This window comes from Diabrotica virgifera, chromosome 3 (assembly GCF_917563875.1).
Source record: "Diabrotica virgifera virgifera chromosome 3, PGI_DIABVI_V3a".
Classification (NCBI taxonomy): domain Eukaryota; kingdom Metazoa; phylum Arthropoda; class Insecta; order Coleoptera; family Chrysomelidae; genus Diabrotica; species Diabrotica virgifera.
Window position 1 is genome coordinate 65,962,204 of NC_065445.1, and position 14,352 is coordinate 65,976,555.

Below are 14,352 nucleotides of genomic sequence, written 5' to 3' on the forward strand. Positions count from 1 at the left end.
TTTTTTGTTTTCACGAAAACTTCTTTATTTGGTAAAATTACGAAAACAAACCGAATGATAAAATCACGAGTCCGAAGGACGAGTGATTTTATCCATTTCGGTTTGTTTGAGTGATTTTACCCTAAATAAAGAAGTTTAAGTATGAAAACGAAAAAATTTATCAAGCAAAATTTAGAGGACGAGTGGTATTTGAAAAGATTATTTTGTGAACCAATATGTATTATTAGTAAATACGGGCATCTGTGAAATATTTTTAAGACAACTAGGATCAATGTCTTAAGTAGGTTATAGATAAGTTATTTTATATTTTTAAATTTAGGGTACCTTAAGTTTTATCAGGGAAAAGACTGTTTCATCAAGGAAGAGGCTGTTTTATCAGTATTACACTCAATGATTGGCTAGAACGACGCGTGGTGATTGGCTGAAAAAGCAAAAACGTCAGAATTTGACAGGTGAAAAAATAATCACTTTATTTTTATTTCTGTAGCTTTCTATTGGTCAGAATCTCCTATGAATGAAATAATCAAGCAAATCGATTCATTCTATAAAAATTGCGAGGTGAAAAGCTTCAGTTCCTGGACTACACAATTTACTGGTAATATTATCCTACAAATTTTTAAGTGTCCTCCAGTTGTCGGACGCACCCAAGTTTAGAAATCTCTGTAGTTACGAAACGCCACCCATCCGAAAATTTTCCGAAATAGAAAAGTTGTCCGACTCAACTTGTGGGCCTAAGGGCTATTATGCTACATCTCTGAGAAATCCTAATCCGCTGCTACCACTTGTGTTGCTTGTAATATTAGCATCTAGATATTTGAAAGACATGTTTTACTTCATCTTAAGTATCTTTATAATCAATAATTAGTCGTATATTTTAGTTGGAAGAGCTCGAGCGTCCTTTCGCCAAAGTCTGAGGATAGGATCCAGCATTCGGGGAAGGGGGCTTAGACTTGCAGGGTATCTTACTCCACCCAGTGACGTCACTGCCGCCGAAGAAGAAGAAGACAGATTGGAGCAATGGTAAGCGTAATAATGACCAAATATTCAATAAGCAGACCTATGTGCATTATAATTTTTATACGTTGGAATGTTCATTCATTGAATAGTTTTCAGGAAAATTCTATACGCTCCAAACACCGTGTGTTTATATAAATTATGAAAAAAATTTTCTCACATCGTGCTACAAAAAAATATAAAAAATGGAAAACTTGCGATATTTAAGTGAAAATTTCAAACACGAATAGGATATCTTTTATAACGTCAGATTATACCTAATTACAATATCCTTAGTCCAAGATCCCACGGCCGCCAGACGTTCCTTGTTTTCTCACAAATAAAATGTATATAAATCAAAAATGAATAACCATTCTCAATTTCGTTGCAACACGAAACTACAGCCGCATTATATTCTAGTTCAATCAGAGAGTGCAGCAAGCACCTCTACCGGTTACGAAACTTATTAGTCTCTCATCAGGAGGCACATTTGCTGCTCTCTCTGAACCAACCGGGACAAACCCCGGCCTGCAATTACGGATTACAACGAACGAAACGGCAGAGATGCCCTAGTAGCAACTGCTAGCAAAAGACTAAGTTTTCAATCTAATAGCACATAAAATAACACTAAAAATATTACTCTACATCCCACCAGATTGAAAACAATGGTAATCTTCTCTAGTTACACCCCTGATACTTCTAAAATTTGTAAGCCATAACGGATGCTGAGACTAAAGAAGATGAGGGAACTTTAAATTTATAATTCACGTCCCATCTGCTCAGCGCGGCAAAGCTCCAACGAGAATGGTTCCCTTCGTACTCCAATCAGAGTAAACATGTGAATCAAAAATGAATAACCATTTTCAATTTCGTTGCAACACGAAACTACAGCCTCATTATATTCTAGTTCAATCAGAGAGTGCAGCAAGCACCTCTACCGGTTTCGAAACTTATTAGTCTCTCATCAGGAGGCACATATGCTGCTCTCGCTGACCCAACCAAGACAAACCCCGGCCTGCAAATACGGATTACAACGAACGAAATGGCAGAGATGCCCTAGCAGCAACTGCTAGCAAAAGACTAAGTTTTCAATCTAATAGCACATAAAATAACACTAAAAATATTACTCTACATCCCACCAGATTGAAAACAATGGGAATCTTCTCTGGTTACACCTTCGATTCTTCTAAAGTTTGCAAGTCATAACGGATGCTGAGACTAAAAAAGATAAGGGAATTTTACAATTTTTAATTCACGTCCTATCTGCTCAGCGCGGTAAAGTTCCAACGAGAATGGTTCCCTTCGTACTCCAATTAGGTTGGATTACGAACTCCTTCGTACTCGTACATGTAAATCAAAAATGAATAACCATTTTTAATTTCGTTGCAACACGAAACTACAGCCGCATTTTATTCTAGTTCAATCAGAGAGTGCAGCAAGCACCTCTACCGGTTTCGAAACTCATTAGTCTCTCATCAGGAGGCATATATTCTGCTCTCTATGACCCAACCAGGACAAACCCCGGCGTGCAATTACGGACTGCAACGAACGAAATGGCAGAGATGCCCTAGCGGCAACTGCTAGCAAAAGACTAAGTTTTCAATCTAATAGTACATAAAATAACACTAAAAATATTACTCTACCTCCCACCAGATTATTTGATTAGTCTGTGAGTAGCATACATTTAACTCAAGCGTGAGGAAATAAGGAAAGTTAAGACTGTTTTACCTAGCTTTAGCACCTAATACCTATAATTGGCAGTAGGTCCAAGCTAGCAGGTCTGCAGGCACTTAAAGTATACGTAGTACTGATACTACATTATTATATACAATTTATTTGTGAGAAAATAACGAACATCTGGCGGCCTTAGGTTCTTGCTCTAACATATGACTTTTTATATATTTTATAATATATTTTACCTTTTTAGCCCTTTGACTTCGAGTGCCCCCGTGCCTATTCTAGAACAGACATGGGTTTCGAAGCCAGAAGCGGCTGCAGTCCCTTTACAGACCACCATCCCTTCATCTGCTCAAATAAAAGACTATACGGCCTTGACGATATCACATAGTGCACCTGCCAGTCATCAGGCCTCCTTCGAGAGGGGAGAGAGCATTGAAAGGACTCGACCTCTCCACTCCACGAATAATAGTAATAGGTAAGTTATTTTAGAAATTAACATCGTATATAGCACACTAATATTAAAAGGATTTAAACGCTAAAATACTTAATAGGCACACCTTCTTTGTCCAGTCATGGTCTCCACCAAACAACAAACAAAACAAAACAACGCATATTCTTCACATACGCACAAACATAACGTCTAGTCTTAGACACTTAAGGTCAAACTTCCACGTAAAGCCAATTCGATTTTTATACCCAGGCTACACTTGCTTAAATACAATAGGTAGGTACTGGCATAGATCGATCATTACCACGGCCGCCAGGCTTTCCTTGTTGTGTGATAATTTTGTTAATCTTTATAATTTCCGATAATTCAAATAACTAGAGTTTAGTTTCATTATTGAACACATCCTCATTGTCATTTCTTAAAACTTTAATAAGTTTATCAAAACAACTATGTACTACGTATCTACGCGTAATTCTTAACCAGTCGAAGGGTAAATTTTTTCTCGCGGCTGCTTTCTGAACGTTCATACAAACACCTTGGCTTTGTGTCTATGCGGTCAAAAAGATCAGAGTATAATTTCGTAAATATGCGTGTCATTCCCATGGTAACCGCATGCCATTATCAGGCGCTATGGAGTCAGACCCGAAGATAGTAAGGACGTATAAAACTAATGTATTTATTGTAATATATAGTTCGGTTCTGTAAAAATATTTAACTGAAATATAGTTTCAGAAAACTGAAACACAAAAGTGTGAATACTAGAGGGAGGGAGGGAGTGAGGCGCTCAGAGCAACAGTGGCCTAAGCTACAAATTGAGCATTTTTAGATTAATATATCAATAAAAGCAACAACATTCAATCTTCGGATTAACAAGGATTAGGGGTCGCCAAGTTCTTGAAAATTTCAAGATCTTGTCTTGATCTTGTCTTGATTTGAAGATAAGATCAAGACAAGAAGTAATTTTAGATTTCAAACCAAGACAAGAAATTTTATGTCAATACCAAGATTTCTTGTCAAGAAAACAAGAAATCTTGAAATATCTTGACTAATATTGAAAACTCTAAAATGTGTTTATTTGTGAAAAAGGTAACATATTTTAACATAACATAACATATTTTAATGTATTGGACAGGTTTTTTCTAAAACCATTTACAAAAATGTAAAATAAAAATAATGAAAGATACTACAGCGTCGTTGACACGGGTCGAGTTTGCATGCTGTAAGTTAGTTAACTAGATCTGTGTCATCATTGCTGCTATTGCTGGTTGCAAATAAAGTTTATGCGTGTTTGTAGCTTTATCAAACATGTCAACGGAATTAGAGAATTTTAGAACAAAAACTAAAGAAAAGCTTAAAGCAGAAAAGAAAATGGGTAAAATCATGGATAAGAAAAAGCGATAAATATGGTGCTTCCCAAGTAACAATTTGTCGACGCGACAACGTTGTCTACCGCGTGGCAACGTTTTCTTACAACGTTGTTATTGCCTAAAAGACGACCCTATTCTGCACTGATTTGGTGGACGATTTTTGAGTTGTCTTGACGTTGCCTAGGCAACCTCCTGTTTAAGCAACATCGTTTCGTAACCGTTGCATAAGACAACTGAAGCGACTATAAAAAGCACCTGCGCGTGCAATGGTTGCTCAAGGAGTCAGACTAGTTATGTTTTTTACCTATATTTTTAACACCTGTATGGTGAATGCGAAAACCAAAAAGTAAACTGTTTTGACATCGTTTTGGGTATTTAAATTTATATGATATAAATACATAAAGGATTTATTACCTGATGTGAAATTTATAAACGCATCTCAGATGACCGTCAAATATGGATATTTCACCTTTAAAAAAACACACGCGCTGCTTTTTTTATGACATTTTTGACAAAAAAATATGCAAATTTAAAAAATAAAATTTTAATATAAAAGTCAAAATTTATGTTAAAGATGTTCTGTATAAATTTAATGTATTGATGGTGCTTTTAAAGTTATCAGAAAATGCCTGCATTTTTTATATTCTGTGTTTTCATTTTCTTTACATCCCAAAAATCTCAAGTAAAACCAAAATGGCGCATTAAACAATATTACCAATATTACTAAAAAATACCTAATTACCAACCTTAGACGGATAAGACAACTTAGAAGTCCAATCGCCAACCAAACCCGGCCGCGCCGACTATCTAAACCATTTTAGAACGCACCCTCTTATTGGGTAACAGAGGTCATGTGACCAGTGTCAAAAGTGTATCAGTCTCATTAACAGCGTTGCCATATTTAGTAGATTTCTACTTTTTTGGTAGATTTTTGATATTTTTTAAAAAATTCTAGTAGGCAATATTTTTTAGTAGATTTTTGGTATATTTCAACAGAATTTGATTCATTTTTTTCGAATCATGAGGAAACTATAATAAGTCTTTTTGAAAAATTTAAACGCAGAATGAAAGACTGCATTATTTAGAAAAACCAAAACGTTTCTTTTGAACGAGATATTTGGAATTAAAAGTCACTAAATTTTTTCTTTTTTTCACCCCTGTAACGTATTAAAATAAACATTATAGAAATTTTCAGGGACTTTCGGTCCTCGGCAATAACCTAATCTTTCTTTGTGCGTTTAAATTTTTCAAAAATACTTATTAGTTTTCTAAGGATTCGCAAAAAACGAAAACATTTAAAATACATTGAACATTTTAACAGACGACATTTTGCGCCTATCCCCTTAAGTTAGCTGTTGTTTTTATTATAAAATATCCCAAATATATCCCAAAAATACTTAATTATATTTTAGTTTTTGATTTAGTAGATTTTAGCTAAAAAATGATAATTACCAGTTGGTGGTTTGAAATAATTAGGTTTCCAATTTTGTGGAATTGCTCTTGGGACATTTAGGACGGATGTGCATATCACTGTATTACTGTATATTTACATGGCCTAAAAAGAATCTACTGATTTTGTGAAAACAAAACTACTGAAAGAGTTAAAACTGACCTGGCAACCCTGTCTACCAAAGCAGGTACAAAGATGGTTATCAAATCTCAAATCTACTGATAAAACAATGGAATGGTAACCAGCTATTAAAAAAACAAATAAACAGGTTGTTAAATAAATCGAAAATTTCTATAAAAATAAAATATTTAATAATTAGTTTAGCATTATAACATTTTTAAGTCGTTGCGATTGTTGAAAAAACTGAAGTGTGATATGTAGTTGTCAAAATGGTAATAAATTAGTTGGCCGTATAACTACAGGTTGTAACATCGTAATGTCACTCGGGGTAGGGGACGTTGGCCGAAACAACTGAAAATGCTCTCGAGCAACGTTGTAGGCAGTGCATTTGTTTGTACTGACAACCAATGCGTCGAAAAATTGCTACTTGGGTCCTAAGGTTTATTGAAATAATTGAAGGGCGAAGATCCCTTTGCTTACAGAAATAATGTTAAGAACGGATAGTTCAACATTTCGTGATTGGATTTCAACTCTCTTGTGTTTGGCTACTGAGCGGGTGTAAAGTTTTGTTTGTCATCGACACTCGTTGACTCGCTCATTTGCTAGCTTTTAAACTCGCCGACTAGTAGCTTGTAAACTATCCCCGTATCACCGACGCTTTACCTACTCCTGTTGAAAATAAAATTTAAACTATATTTTATTTTAAATAACAAATTTAGCATATTTTTAAATCGGAGCTGATAAGTCATGAATTAAGACATAGCAACTGCACATAAATTTTGCATTCGTCGGGAAACAAATGCAGATCGGGGACTCCCCGGGGTCGGGAGCCAGTGCCAGTGGAGGCCGTGTTGGAAAGCAACGCAATAAAAGTTCGCCGGGGAATCACCAAACTGGGTAATCAAGAAATTTCAAGATCTTGAAATTTCTTGAGTCAATACAAGATATAAGATATCAAAAAAACGTCTAGACAAGATTTGTTTACATTTTCTTGATTTTTTTTTCAAGACAAGAAAAGAAGTTGTTATCAAGACAAGAATTCTTGTCTTGTCGACCCCTAACAAGGATCTACACAACCTACCTCTATAATTAGCTAAATGGCGCTACATAATTTTTAGCGCTATCTCATAATAAGCCTGGATTCCTTGTACCCCTAATGAAAGGATAACAAATCAATTAGACCAGGGCGCATCTGTAAAAATATTAGTACATTTGGACGTTGAGAAGTGACTCAAATTTTTTTGCAGAAATTGCTTGAAAATAACTCAAATAATAATATTTGAGTTATCCTCCCTCTCAAAAAGTTCCGGAACATTGTTTAAATAATCAAAATGTCAAAAAATGAAAAGAAAATTCGATTTTTTTCTTCGTTTTTTGATTATTACTTTAAAAGTATTCATTTCCGAGAAAAGTTGTACTGACATAAAAGTTGGGTAATTAAATTTCCTACAATATAGAATTGGCTAAAAAATAGTCACCCTTGTTGCAAAATATGCGAAAAAAACCATACAAAAACAAATATTTGCATTTTACGTTTTTCAACCATTTATGCTAAACTTAGGCCCTTCATGATTTACCCAGAAAAACTTTATGATATAGTAAAATAACACTGTAAATTTCATTAAGATCGGTTAATGGATTTTGCAAAATAAATTTTGCAATCCAGCTTTCGCAAAAAAAATTCATTTTTTTTTAAGTGTTGCACGACTGAAAATAAAGCATATAGCACGTTGAATTTTTTTTTTGCTTATAGAAGTGTACTATGTCTTTCCTTTGCAATTTGCAAAATTAAAATCGATTAATTGCCACGGCGTCAGGAATTTTTTTAAAAAAACATTAATTATTGGTGCTACGCGCAGGACAGCGGATAGTTTGCTCTGATTGGGCATTCCAATGACCTTTGATAATAATTGATACATTTTAAATTTTTATTACATTTCGATATAAATAAATAAATTTGTTTATTGCAAAATAAAAACACATACTCTATCCTTTGAAATAACACTTTTTTTAGCAAAAACTTTCTTTGTTCATATATTTTAACTTAGAGAATAAAAATTTATTATTTTTAAACATATGCAATTGTTTAAACAATATCTCACAAACAATAATAAAATTAGTTTGATTTTTGTGGAATTCTTCTTCTTGTAGTGCCTATCCGTTTCGGATGTTGGCGACCATCATGGCAATCTGCACTTTAATTAATATATTAAAATACAACAAAACATAGAGTAAGACAATAATATATTAGATAAAGATTGGAAGAAATTTTGGTGGAAATCAACTTGTGTGAATCGAACACCGCTGTCCTGCGCGTAGCACCAAAAATTAATGTTTATTGAAAACATTTTCTGACGCCGTGGTAATTAATTGATTTTAATTTTGCAAACTGCAAATGAAAGGTACAGTACACTTCTATAAGCAAAAAAACTTGCTATCTGCTTTATTTTCAGTCCTACAATATTTTTAAAAAATGAATTTTTTTTGCGAAAGCTAGATTTTAAAATTTATTTTGCAAAGTCTATTAAACCGATCTTAATGAAATTTACAGTTTTATTTTAATACATCATACAGATTTTCTGGGTAAAATATGAAGTTCCTAAGTTTAGCATAAATGGTTGAAAAACGTAAAATGCGAATACTTGTTTTTGTATGGTCTTTTTCGCAATTATTGCTATTTTGCAACAAGGGTGACTATTTTTTAAATTTTTAACCAATTCTGTATTGTGTGAAATTTAATTACGCAACTTTTGTGTCACTACAACTTTTCTCAGAAATGAATAGTTTTAATGTTATAATCCAAAAACCAATAAAAAAATCGAATTTTTCCTTCATATTTTGACATTTTGATTATTTAAACAATGTTCCGGACCTTATTGAGTGGGAGGATAACTCAAATATTATTATTTGCGTTATTTTCAAGCAATTTCTGCAAAAAAATTTGAGTCACCTCTCAACGTCCATCTCAAAACAGATGCGCCCTGAACTAAATTGGAAGTTCCGTCCGACAAAATACATGGGACGTTTTCGTAGTCGGACGTTCCAAATTCTTAACCTGTTCCTCAATTAAAACTTCCCCTGTTCCAGTGTTCCCGTACATCGAAGTTTGTCTGACCAGACACCGTTAGGCTATTAACAAATTTTCAGCTTGCTGTTAATCAACTTTTTTTGGTACGCGGCATCCAGGCCCATAAGCATAATGGAAATACGAATGCAAATATTGCATTTATCTCAAAACTTCGTTCTTGGGGTTAGGCCACTGTTGCTCTGAGCGCCTCATTTAAGAAAACCTCAATGGAGTTAACATGAGGTATTATCAAAAAACAACGAATTTCGTTCTCTGGTATTATTGTGAATAAAGTAACCGTCTAATGAACAAAATAAAACACACTTGTGATCAGTATGGATTTTTTATTTAGCTTAATGCCTCGACAACTAATATCTATTGGTATCTCACAGTTGATTTTGCAATCAGATACTTATGCCCGGTTGCACCAACAGATCTTAGGCTTAAGTCGAGAATATATTTAGGCTATGCTTAAATGATTGGAAGCCTTTGAGATATGCGTATACAGCCGACTATTAAGAATAAGCTGGCCCGACAGAGTTAGAAATGAGGACATCCATAGACGATTGAACCAAACAATACAGCTGGTCAACATAAAGAAACACAAACTGGAATACTTTGGTCACATATTGACACAATCTGAAAAATATGAACTTTTGAGTCTGATGATTCAGGGAAAGGTCCAAGATAATCGCGGTCCTGGTAGAAGGACCATAGGTCCGACATCATGGCTGAAAAATCTAACACAATGGTACGTAAAATCTACTATATATACCTACATAATATACTGCTGTCAATAAGGTCATGATAGCAAATATGAGAGCCAACATGATATCCAACAATTAATAACGGTTATGCAACTAGAAAAAAAATCAGTTACTTAATAAATCAGTAAACTAATTACTAAATTTTGTAGAAATGTCTTATTTCAGTGACATATTATACTGATTTATGGACCTAATCACAGTAATCAATAAATAACCAATACAGAAGTAAAAACTTCGAGATGTATTCTGGTATAAAATCGTTTATTTAAAACTATAAAATGTCATGGATTGCAGAACGTTTTCGTTCTAAACAGAACATCTTCAGTGCCTAGAATGAAGTATTTCCACGTTAGTTTAAAGCAAAAGGTTAAAAATGTGACTGTTAAAAATACTTACATCCTGCCGAGTATTTTGAAACTAGCACACTGTAAATAGTGTTAACATCATTGTATATGGTTTACATAATGTAATATATTAAAATGTTATGACTACAAGTCGATTTTAATAGATAAAGTGGAACACATGCTAAAAGGGTGCCATGGTTCCCTGCTCGAAGATGCTAGCTGGTTACCTGCCAATTCAATGGGCACAGACCAACTGAGAAATTAGGAAGTGGATATACAATTTGACAAGGGTGACATGACATAACAAGATAAAGCCAATTTTTGGTTAAAGTTTCATTTGATTTTGGATTTTTTAATAAATTGCAAAGGTTTGTCTGCAAAAATAATTTAAAATTATTTGAATAATAAAATCTACTGTAAAGTTTAAATTAGCAACTCTCTATTCCAGAATAACTTATAGATTCATTAAATTTAATGCAGATATATTACATGGTTTAAGTTGTGACGTCATCGGATGTGAAATGACGAGATGAAAGTTGAGTTTTGTTGAAACAAGGAAATACACTACATAATAAAAGATAATTAGACTTGCGTGGAAAAACAAAGCTAAACAAACCGAAAAAACCAGAATTTAAGAGTATTTTTATGTGATGAAATGTTGGTTGCCTAACAAGGCAAGCAGGCAACAGGTTGAAGGTAAACGGTAGGATATTGCGAGAAAACAGTTAGTCCAGAAAGCCACTGCGCATCCGCTAGGAAAAATATTCAGATTCGGATTTTTTGCACAATCTTACTCAAAAAGGACTCATTTTAACAAATTTGCATGTTGCCAGGACCAAAAGGTGGTCAAAAATTTTTTAAACGTTTTTTTTTGATATTTTTTTTTGCATGAAAAAAAGTTTTTTTTAGGTTTTTTGGATCATTCCAAACAGAAAAGGTCTTTAGTGACTTTTCTCTAAAAATGATAGCTTTTGACATATAAGCGATTAAAAATTGAAAAATTGCGAAATCGGCCATTTTTAACCCTCAAAAACTACGTGAAAAACTGAAAATTTGAATGTTGCCAAGGCAGGTAGATATTCTTTAAACACCGATTGATGAAATCCCGAAGAGTTTTTTGGAATACAATATTCAAAACTCCTTTGTTTTTTAATTGCTAATCAAGCGTGCGCGACACTATTTTCCACCGACAGTATGGTGCAAATGAAACGAATAAATTCGTTATTTCGTAAACCGGCGACTTTAAGGAAAAATCCCGAAACAGGTCGATTTTTATTTTTAAGTTATGATATTATGGCATATATGGTATACTAGTGACGTCATCCATCTGGACGTGGTGACGTAATTGATGATTTTTTTAAATGAGAGTAGGGGTCGTGTGCTAGCTCATTTGAAAGATTCTTCAATTCTCTATTCAGTAATGTAAACATTTACATAATTATTTATACAGGGTGTCCAAAATTTTTTTATTAAATTAAATTATTTGACAAAAAAAGAAGAAGAAGGACACCCTGTATAAATAATTATGTAAATGTTTACATTACTGAATAGAGAATTGAGGAACATTTCAAATGAGCTACCACACGACCCCTATTCTCAATTAAAAAATCATCGATTACGTCATCACGCCCATACGGATGACGTCACTAGTATATCATATATGCCACAATATCATAACTTAAAAATAAAAATCGACCGGTTTCGGGATTTTTCCTTAAAGTCGCCGGTTTACGAAATAACGAATTTATTCCTTTAATTTGCATCATACTGTCGCGTGGAAAATAGTGTCGCGCACGCTTGATTAGCAATTAAAAAACAAAGGAGTTTTGAATATTGTATTACAAAATACTCTTTGGGATTTCATTGATCGATGTTTAAAGAATATCAGCCTACTTTGGCAACATTAAAATTTTCACTTTTTCACATAGTTTTTGAGGGTTAAAAATGGCCGATTTCGCAATTTTTCAATTTTTAATCGCTTATATGTCAAAAACTATCATTTTTAGAGAAAAGTCACTAAAGATCTTTTCTGTTTGGAATGATCCAAAAAACCTCAAAAAACTTTTTAAAATGCCAAAAAAATTATTTTAGGAAAAAAACAAAAAAAAACGTTTAAAAATTTTTTGACCACCTTTTGGTCCTGACAACATGCAAATTTGCTAAAAGGAGTCCTTTTTGAGTAAGTTTGTGCAAAAAATCCGAATTAGAATATTTTTCCTAGCGGATGCGCAGTGGCTTTCTGGACTAAGTATATATACAAAAGGTGGCTATTTATTGTGTTAAATTTATTATTATACTATTGCAATGAATAATTATGTCTGTTAAAAGTTGGAAAATAATTGTTAACAAAATTAAATAACTAAAGATTACTGTTAGTGAGGTAGATATATGTGTGAAGGATATGATTGTATATAGTATTGTGAAATGAATAAAAGTATCCAATAATATCATAAAATTAAACTATGTGACATAAAGTCTAATTCATCTTTATGTAGTTTTGAAAGGACTGAATGCATTGGAAGTAATGTATCTTGATAGTCTACCAACGTAGAATAGTGAATAAAATAATTAGAATAAGAGCTACCAATATAGGTCAAATTGTAATATATCTGCATTAAATTTAATGAATCTATAAGTTATTCTGGAATAGAGAGTTGCTAATTTAAACTTTACAGTAGATTTTATTATTCAAATAATTTTAAATTATTTTTGCAGACAAACCTTTGCAATTTATTAAAAAATCTAAAATCAAATGAAACTTTAACCAAAAATTGGTTTATCTTGTCATGTCATGTCACCCTTGTCAAATTGTATATCCACTTCCTAATTTCTCAGTTGGTCTGTGCCCATTGAATTGGCAAGTACCTAGCATCTTCGAGCAGGGAACCATGGCACCCTTTTAGCATGTGTTCCACTTTATCTATTAACATCGACTTGTAGTCATAACATTTTAATATATTACATTATGTAAACCATATACGATGATGTTAACACTATTTACAGTGTGCTAGTTTCAAAATACTCGGCAGGATGTAAGTATTCCCACATTTTTCATTTTAACAGTCACATTTTTAACCTTTTGCTTTAAACTATTTTTTTTAAGCTGTTTTTACTTCTGTATTGGTTTTTTAAACTATGGTATACAGCCAACTATTGGGATTTTCCCATTGATTTTTTTTTTTAATCAATAAATGTTAATATAAAGGAGGAATGAATCACCCTGTGTTTTTGCGTCTACGAGTTTTACGAACTTGTTTTTGTATGCAAGGTCTCCATTTCGTAAATTGCAATTGGAGCGACGGAAGAGTTTAAATTATACTAGAATACTCATTTATTTTCCTAATTGTTGCTTAAAAGTTGGCGGGAGAAGTACAATTTACGTGCAAAACCTTTGCCTTGAGACCGTATTTTATAGTACGGGATCCGAATATAGGTCGATCTGTACCTATCTGCTTGCCGGATGAAATTTTTTTTTATTAAATTTCATACATAGACAACAATTTCTAGCATGGATTGCCTATCAAAATCGTGTCATAGCTATCCTTAAGGGGGACCGTAGGGGTTGAAATCAATATTTCAAGCACATTTTGTTTTAAAAGTATGGTAGAATTATTTTATTTTTAAATTAAATAGGCATATTTAGTACAATTATTAAATTTTTCAAGAAAAAATTTAAGGAAAAATATTGAAAAATAAGCCAACGATTGCAAATTTTTGAAAACACCTCAAAACATAGTGAATTTGACATCAGAGCTCATTATTGGACAAAAAATTCAAAAAGATTTTATTAGCTTATGAGTTTCTCGAGGTAACGTTGTCGAGTTTTTAGGTTTTTCGAATTTTGACTTTTAATATCACTCAGAAGTCAAAACAACGAATTTTTTTGCAAAAAAGAGTGAAAAGCAACATATTTATTATTGTTAAACAAAAAATAAGCATAAAACGAAAAATATCTCGACAGTGTTACCTCAAAGAATGTCTAAAGAAAATATATACAAAAGTCCAGGTAGGTTGATCAAGTAATTTTTAAGTTACATTGTCTACAGCCTTTGAAAAAAGCAGTTTTGAGAAAAACGCGTTTAAAGTATTGTCAACTCTTATTTTCAATTTCATTTT

General features: G+C 33.0%; 1 protein-coding gene across 8 annotated transcripts in view; it reads left to right on the forward strand.

Annotated features, from left to right (window-relative positions):
• The window catches only part of LOC126881865 (potassium voltage-gated channel subfamily H member 6), a 1,259,880-nt gene that overhangs the window by 434,817 nt on the left and 810,711 nt on the right, over positions 1-14,352 (forward strand). For all 8 annotated transcript variants that reach the window (XM_050646514.1, XM_050646508.1, XM_050646507.1 and 5 more), the window contains 2 exons: positions 879-1,020; positions 2,921-3,148. In XM_050646514.1, coding sequence (XP_050502471.1) covers positions 879-1,020; positions 2,921-3,148 — 370 coding nt within the window. The remainder of the gene's footprint in view (positions 1-878; positions 1,021-2,920; positions 3,149-14,352) is intronic.